Source organism: Acipenser ruthenus, chromosome 21 (assembly GCF_902713425.1).
Source record: "Acipenser ruthenus chromosome 21, fAciRut3.2 maternal haplotype, whole genome shotgun sequence".
Taxonomy (NCBI): Eukaryota; Metazoa; Chordata; class Actinopteri; order Acipenseriformes; family Acipenseridae; genus Acipenser; species Acipenser ruthenus.
Genome location: NC_081209.1, coordinates 1,263,248 through 1,271,711, shown reverse-complemented (window position 1 = coordinate 1,271,711; position 8,464 = coordinate 1,263,248). Strand labels below are relative to the sequence as shown.

The 8,464-nt window shown below is 40.6% G+C and overlaps 1 protein-coding gene across 5 annotated transcripts in view; it reads right to left on the bottom strand.

Moving 5' to 3' along the window:
• Nucleotides 1–236: 236 nt before the first annotated feature.
• LOC117428554 (phosphatidylinositol 4-kinase alpha) overlaps nt 237–8,464 on the bottom strand; it is a 36,551-nt gene continuing 28,323 nt past the window's right edge. For all 5 annotated transcript variants that reach the window (XM_058994178.1, XM_058994179.1, XM_058994180.1 and 2 more), the window contains 11 exons: nt 7,526–7,596; nt 7,297–7,369; nt 7,023–7,093; nt 6,791–6,900; nt 6,150–6,254; nt 4,313–4,438; nt 3,763–3,883; nt 2,526–2,685; nt 1,769–1,858; nt 1,173–1,256; nt 237–654 (listed from right to left, as the gene is read on the bottom strand). In XM_058994178.1, coding sequence (XP_058850161.1) covers nt 603–654; nt 1,173–1,256; nt 1,769–1,858; nt 2,526–2,685; nt 3,763–3,883; nt 4,313–4,438; nt 6,150–6,254; nt 6,791–6,900; nt 7,023–7,093; nt 7,297–7,369; nt 7,526–7,596 — 1,063 coding nt within the window. In that variant the 3' untranslated portion in view covers nt 237–602. The remainder of the gene's footprint in view (nt 655–1,172; nt 1,257–1,768; nt 1,859–2,525; nt 2,686–3,762; nt 3,884–4,312; nt 4,439–6,149; nt 6,255–6,790; nt 6,901–7,022; nt 7,094–7,296; nt 7,370–7,525; nt 7,597–8,464) is intronic.

Here is an 8,464-nt window from a genome sequence, read left to right as displayed (position 1 = left end):
AGAACATTATAAAGTCATGTACCACATACAAATGATCTTCTTGTTATTACATAACTCACACCAGCAACAGAGATCAACTAACACTTGAAATGTATTTGCTTACGATTGTAAGTCGCCCTGGATAAGGGCGTCTGCTAAGAAATAAATAATAATAATAATAATAATAATAATAATAATAACTACAGTGTGGAGCTTAACTCCCATTTACATTACGATATAAAGCTCTACAGATCATGTACAATTTCTACAGCATGTTTGCTGGAAAACATTTTTTATTACGTAGGATTGTTGCAAGGTTCAGGAAACAAAGGTACAGGTACAGTCAGGTCCAAGTAAAACTTTTACATTTTTGGGCAACTTATATAAACTATCCCCACCTAATTCTTTTCGGCAGAGGTAAGAATGTTTCAAGACCAAACTTCTAAATAAAGTGGCAGGAATAATCTCTGAATTGCCCAGACACAGCGCATGCAGACTGATTACAGTAAACTTTGCTTTAAAGTGCACATAAATTAGAAGGCTACTGCAACAGCTATGATTTGTGTAAAACAGACAGATGCGGGTTTGTTTAGTTTTTTTTTCTTTTTGTGAAAGGTTCAGTGTTAGTATGGGATCTGGTTCTGGTAGTACTGGATCATGTCATACGTTTTGCTCCTACAAAAAGAAGAACACAATGTTATTCTTTATATGATATAATGTAACAATGGGACTAGAACTCTTTCAACACTGCAGTACAGGAGGTCTAGAAAAGATTACTCAAAACCAAAGACAGTTTTCATATTATTACTAAGGAAAGACAGTAAAACAACATTGTATGCACGTGTAGTATTGAACATTTCTATGTCACCACACCTATTTCATCATGTAGTTCTTGTTCTTTATAGTTACTTAGCATTGAAAGATTAAAACAGGTTAACAAAACGTTAACAAAAAAAGCTTTACAATGGTCTGTCCGTGAAATAATTACTCAACAAAACTGATAAAAAAAAAAGAACACAGTCAGTGCATGCGTTGCATTTGCTCAAACTTCATACCAAGCTTTATTTATTAAAATGCTTCTGACGTGACTGAGTGGACAACACTCAATCTGTGTTAAATACTGTGCAAAAAAACAAACCCACGAGTTTATCCCCCAGTTGCACAGGAAACACAAAATACACACGTAAACGAACCTGTTGCTGAGGAAGCAGTTCTGAATAATCTTGATTATATAGGTCGCTGCTTCTTTCTCGCTTACATTGGGATTAAACCTTTGCCTGTAAATGAACAAACATCGCCTTGTATTTTAATGTATTATTATTCACAGCAATACCTCTACACTTAACAGAACACTTCATTCCAAAGAATGAGAATGAAGGTCAGTGAAGGAGGTGACTAATGCTAAGCCATTGTGGTAATCAGCTCTCTATTGTGCAGTGGGGTCTGGGTAAATAATGCAAAGCCTCTATTCTGTACATCAGCAAGACAGTGGGCTCTGGGTCCAACAGGGGCACATGAGATTGCTGGACTGCACTATTATTTGTGTGGTTAAACATTAAACATGAAATAAACAAATAACAGAACCAAATAGAAATAAAAGCTGTCAAGCTGTCATCTAAATTGCCTCCTTTTAAACCTCTGGATTACTAAACTCCAGTTCCATGTTTGTATTGGCTTATAGATTGCCCTGGTAAGACAGATCCTATGGAGTTTAGATGCCACTTTGGCTACTTGCTGCATTTTAATATTTGAACAGCTGCAGCGTGTTGCACGTTTCCAAATAACTTACTTCAGCAGTTTAATAGTCTGTCCGCGGAAGCAAGGCAGACCTGTGTCCAGCATGAGGGTTACCAAGGAGACAACGGCATCCATGTAAGGTCTGCAGAGAGAGAGAGAGAGAGGAGAGAGCGAGAGAGAGAGAGAGCGAGAGAGAGAGAGAGAGAGAGAGAGAGAGAGAGAGAGCAAGAGAGAGAGCGAGAGAGAGAGAGAGAGAGAGAGATCAGAGCTGTTAATAACGCTGTCCCACAACTCACACGTTCAGCTGCAAAGTGAGAACAGAAGGTCTCGGCTGCTTTCACACCTTCATAATAATTGACTTTGCATTCTTATTCTAGGCACACACTACAATTGAATCAGTGTCATTACTGGGGTAAGTGCAGTTTTCAAAACTACAGACCCACAGTGAAAGAAAGGCTTTCCTGGGATTCACAGAGCTGGGACTCAGGGTCAGGTTTTCAGAAAGGGTAGAGCGTTGAAATAATTTTTATAATATACACTTCACTACTGGTCGTTTTCCAGTGAAATACATCTTGCACTCATTGGATGAAGAATGGAAGAAACATAAATGCAGCGGGTGCAGAATAAACAGCAGTCAGTGTGATGTGTGGGCCTGCTGATTGCTTGTTTTTTTAAGCCAAGTATTGTAGCTCGATGCCTTGTGTGCCTTAGGGACTAGAACATTATATTACAAAAGCAATTGTTTGAGCAGCCACTATAATCCTTAAACTGGTTACACTAGGATTCAATAGAGTGAGCTCCAGTCTCACCTGACAGCCAGGTATCCCCTGACACACATCTCCATGAACCACTTGAAGGGCGTGGCCTCCATCTTCCCTCCCATAATCATCACCATCTCATCGGTCAGCTTGATGTCAGGCTCCCAGCCCAGGTTACCACCGGGAGAGCTTTCAAACATGAAGCCAAAGTCTGCACGGGACACCAAGATAACAAGAGCAACGAAAAAGAGACACTGAAATCATTCCAGCGTTTACCATGAGCAGACCCTGACGAAAAGGAACGAGGGAGAGGTATTTATTTAATCAATACAGGGCAGCCTTTATGGTCTACTGGATCCAAAAGCAGAAGCCACAGGGACCTAGTTCTCTTCAGTGTACAATAGATTTTTATTTCCTGGTCCCATGAAATGTCAGCATTATCTTTATGACCAATTGATTGGCTACCAAGGATTTTTTTAAATTTTTTTTATTGATTTTCTTTGGAGACGGTAGTGGTAACATTTTGACAGGCTGTTCTAATTAAACAGCAATCATCCCTTGTCAGAGGGAAGAAACCCACTGAGCTAAGTGAAGGCACGTGTCCCATTGTGTTCTGTGGCTTCATGCCATGCAACATGTAGCCCAGCTTCACATTCTTATCTCATCTGAGTTCCCCACTGGCTGACTTCTTCCCTTTTCAATTCCGTTGCCTTATAAAGGAAGTTTGCTTCACCCGCCTAAACAAGGTCAGACGGGAGTCAAAGAAAATACGCAAGAATTCACAACTGGGTAAAAACACATAAAAACTCAAAAATGCAAAAGGCTGTTTAAGCATGGCATGACACAATATGAATTTCAGTTAAATAAAAGGGAAAAAGTCTTTATGAAAATGTCATGGAATTTATAGCGCAGATGATGTATTTTCATTATTGCCATGATAACCAACCATTGTGTTTTTATCGACTAACTAACTAACCAACCAGCCAACACTGTGACGTAATGCAGCTCATAAACCAGATGTTCAGTTACTTTTCACAGTATGTAATGAGGTAGCATCAATACCGAGGAGGGGAGGGGAGGGGAGGGGAGGGGGGGTATATCCCAGCGTGCACGTCGTTCTCACCAATGAGGTAGCATCAATACCGAGGAGGGGAGGGGAGGGGAGGGGAGGGGGGTATATCCCAGCGTGCACGTCGTTCTCACCAATGAGGTAGCATCAATACCGAGGAGGGGAGGGGAGGGGAGGGGAGGGGAGGGGGGTATATCCCAGCGTGCACGTCGTTCTCACCAATGTGAATGAGGTGCCCCTTGCTATCCAGCATGATGTTTCCATTGTGCCGGTCTTTGATCTGCAGCAGGAAGAGGAGGAGGCTGTAGGCGGCCATGCTGCGGATGAAGTTGTACCGTGCCTGTGAGAAACAAAGGGGCCGCAGAGCAGGTGAGGAAGCAGGCCAGCCCAGCACGGAGCACAGCAGCTACACACTCCCTGCTACTGATGCACACAGACAGCTCAGCTTGAGAGGGGAACCATGCTGTTTATCATCAGTATAAAAACAGGGACCGATATCACCATGACTCAACATGTTAACACAGTTACAGGGTTATTAATACAACTAAATAAATACATACATACATCAGTAGATGAAGCACATGTACAGTTTATGTATTTATTTTTGAAGTGTGTACATGTCCCTTGTTTTGGGAGTACTTTTGCTAAATGAAATATGAAATACAGGCTGGTCTGGAAGTATTTAAACACTGTGAGCTGCATAGTCAAAGCTGTATGCTAACCGGGGGGCAGTGAAACCAGCAGCAGTCGTACATTCCTTCCCATTTACCTTCTGGAAGGCGAGTGTAGACTCGTCTCCATACTGGTTCCTGAAATAATCGTACATTCCAAAATCTGTCTGTCTTCCCAGCTGATCACGAGACTTGCAGTCAGGAATGCATTCAATAACCCCACACTGTTAAAAAAGAAGAATAAAGAGAGAGTTAGTACACACAGGGCAGTCTACACGATTACACCCACAAAAGGCACGATCCACAATGTGTGTCTACTTAAATGAGTTTCTTATAAAAGTTTTGCCTTCTAACTTTCCATATTGTTAGATAGGGTCTTTTATTTTCATTAAACATTTAACATATCAAAAGCACACAAAGGTAATTAAGTTTGGAAGCAATCCAAGGCACTGTAGACTTATGCCCAAAGAGGGGGGTGGGGGGGACAAAAAAAAAAGTATTTTATTTAATAAGCAAACAGCAACAGACTCCTGCATTTCAGGTAATCTGAGGAGGATATACTGCATGAAAGAAGAGAATCAATTATTTAAAATTACCATTAATTATGAATGCATAACCAGGGATTCCTTGAAAAAATGAAGGATCTGCTTACCTGTAGCTCTCTGCACAAACTACCAGGAGATTAAATCTTTCATTGTAAACATGTCCCTGTCACACTCACTGCAGCAATTCTTTAACTGAAATAACCACACTGCTACATTCTTACTATTCAGTGCTCTTCTGCTCTACAGTGTATGCATCCAGGCGGAAACTGTTTTTCCGCATCTAAATGCCTGGCATTCTGTTTTCTCTGCAGCTTCTTTAGGAGACAAAATACTCCAGCCCTACCATTAAATGTTATTTCTAAACCTCCTCTCTAATAAATGCATGTGTTTTTAATTTAGAAAAGGGGACTTGGCTTCCTGTTTTATATTCCCAACAGAGTTTAAACATCTGGTGAATCACTAAACTATGTACAGGGGAGAAAACTGGTCAGACACTGAAATGGCTTGTTTGACTGTGTTCAATAGTTACAGAACAGTAGGTATGGTTTGCCCAGAAACTAGTCAGGGAAGGGGTTAACTATATATTACAAATATGGAAACATTACTCCAAAAGGCTCATCACATATATCTATGAACACAAGTAGAAATCTACCAGAATCAGTCAAATAATTTACTGGCTCCTTTGTGAACAGTATAGCAGTGCTCAGAAACAGCATGGTCAATGAACTGCCTTTGTAAGGTATTGTTGCTTCTTCAGTGTTTGGTATATTTTCTACAGCAATACAATTAGCACACCTACTTATTTGTATGTCTCTATATAGTGGGGGCAAACTCGGTTTGAGGAGAAGCTGCATCACTTTCCATAAACCCTAACTTTAGCACCAAGTTAAAAACTATGAAAAAATATTATGGACCCTGTGTTCCAACCTTCCTTGTAAAGCCGATGTAAAACCATTTCCGTCTTAGAAAAAACAGCTGTTTATTGTTCCATAATGGAAGTGCTGTCAAAAACCACAAGCGCAGGTAGCTTTGAAAAGACATCGGGTCTAAATACAGACTGCCTTAAAACTGTACACTAAACCCACTAGCGTTAACCCCCATGGACGACTTACTGATCCCCTTATTAGCATTACTACATGCAACAAAAACGTGTAGTGGAAAGAGGTCAGCAATGGAGCTGGGTTTGTATGTACGTAGTATCTGATGAAGCTTACATCAAATGGACCTCTATTAAAAGGTGTGACTGATAGTGAATATAACGGATCATTTGTGATTGTGAAGATACGTTCGTAATCTACTAGAGCAGGTTATTATAACTGATATTGCATGCACTGTACTCAGTATCGCTGTCCAGTACTCCTGTAAAAAGCCCTGGAGTCAGCCTTCTCACCCCTGGAGCTGTTGCCACCACTCTGTAGGGGAACACAAACAGGTCCAGCCCGACCAACTGGAATATGTTCTTGAAGAGTCCAATGATCTGCAGTGCTAACATGTCCTACAGAAAATGAGGCAAAAGAAAGATTTACTGTCAAGCCCAAAAACAGACCATACCTGAACCGCCAACAGCTTTCACGTCATCTTACAAACACGGCTGATGAAGGCATTAGCCGAGATGATTGATGCTCAAAATTTATGACAGAGCGTTAGAAGTTTAACACACACTGACTTTTTAATGAACTTTTGCATTCAGTAAAAAAAAAAAAAAAAAAATGTCATTGACTTGACTTTCAAAAGGTCTCATTTATGTTCCAAAACTTCAAACAGCGATAGTTACTTGATCTTTGTTGGAATTCCCCATGTTTCTCCCCAAAATGCACTACACACAGGTTCCACTTCAGACCACATTCAATATACATCAAGCGTAGCAGAATTCAAGTAGATAGCTTGATAACTTTACCCACTCGCGTGAGAGCAGGTTTCGAAATGGGTGGCGCAGCTGCACTAAAAATAAGCATTAAGGAGGTTTTTAATTATCAAATCACAAGTGCGTGTGGACTTTGATGACATAAGTGCTCCAAAAAGCGTCTGTACCTGTCTGCAGTCATCGCCCACTTTGAAGATGGCTGCCTGCCAGCAGATTTTCCTTGCCCCTTCTCCGTTCTCATCGGCCTCATCAATAGAATCAGAGCGGCAGCGCAGTCCTGCATTATTAGAAAAGAAAAAACACATGGAGTGGGCTGATGGAAACGCTGTCCAGACACTAATGAAACTGAACCAGTAACTCATTTCTGTAACTCAAGTATTATAGAACAGGCTGACTAACCTTCTTTCTCCAGTTCACTAACACCACACCTTTTCACTTTGAATTTAGCCAAGTATGGAGCTTTTGCCGCACTGGAAGACAATACAAATAAATACATAAACACATAAATAAGCCAGCGATCTGGTTGCAGCTCTCTGTCTCTCTCTCTCTCTCTCTCTCTCATACAAAAACTGCACAAGAGAACGTGTCTTACACAACAAGACACCCGACAGAGGGAGCATCAAGTTATAATCATGACATTTCCAGAGAACATACAACACTTTCCATTCTCTACCTTTGCATAGGGGTTCCCGACTTGTAGTCAATGTCTAAAACTATGGCTTCAGGATTACTGGGCAGGTAACAGCCTAGGGAAAAAAAAATAAAAAAATACAAAATACAAGAAACGATTCAGTGATTTACAAGTGTGCTTAAGAACTCACGTAATATAGATTGTGATGGTTTATTCACAATGTGCATGTTTAAAGTAGATTTTAAAAAAGCAGGTTGGACAGTGTTCTTACCAGGCTGCACTTTAATCTCAGACAGAGCTCTCAAGCAAGCTTTCTTTCTCTCCTCACCTTTAGGGGTCGGTCTACAAGAAGAACACAGCATTGCATGATATCAGTGTCACGAAAGCACAACCCTTTAGCTGCAGTGCTTGCATACAGTAGAAGACATTTGCTGCCATACCACACATATACCATAGAAATCTGATCTCATCAATGTCACCGTTGCACAACCAGAACCTTTGCGTGTGCCGGATATATTGCAAGGAGTAATAAAACATGCAGTATTATGAGCACTATTAAAAATGTCATTCACTTCCATGCTGCTCCATTAGATACAGCCGACTTTCACCTGTGAGATCAGATATCTGAAGCTAGTTTAGGATCATACCAGCAGTCTGTTGAATGCATTCTCATAATATTTGCAGATGACTGTGTATTCTGCTGTTTCATACGCACATATAATGGTGTTAGGCATAATAAAATGGAATAAAATATAAACAGATAAGTCTGAGGAATAACTTAATGCTGTGAAACGCAGGGAGTGAACTGGAACAGCTCCACTCTCTGAGGTTTGGTTTGATGGTTTCCACAAGAATGCTTCTAATACCCCCATATTATTGTGCTAATGAGGCAAGTGGCGTGGTAATTACACCAGAGGGAGCTGGTTAAGAAGCTCAAAATCATCTCATATGCTACCTTAATCAGCCTTGTCAAAACAGCTCTAATCACAGAGCAGTGAGCTGGTACCAACTACAAACACAGCTTGCATCATTCAAGTGTGCTTTTTTTTTTTTTTTTTTTTTTTACATACAGGCATAACTGGCAATGTTAAAAACAGCTCTACATAAATCTGGACAGTGTTTAGAGGGTACAGGTTATGTGTCTAACCCTAGCTAGATGGTTAAAGGTTAGTTATTTTTCTGTTGCTGAGCAGCAGCCGAGTTACACAAT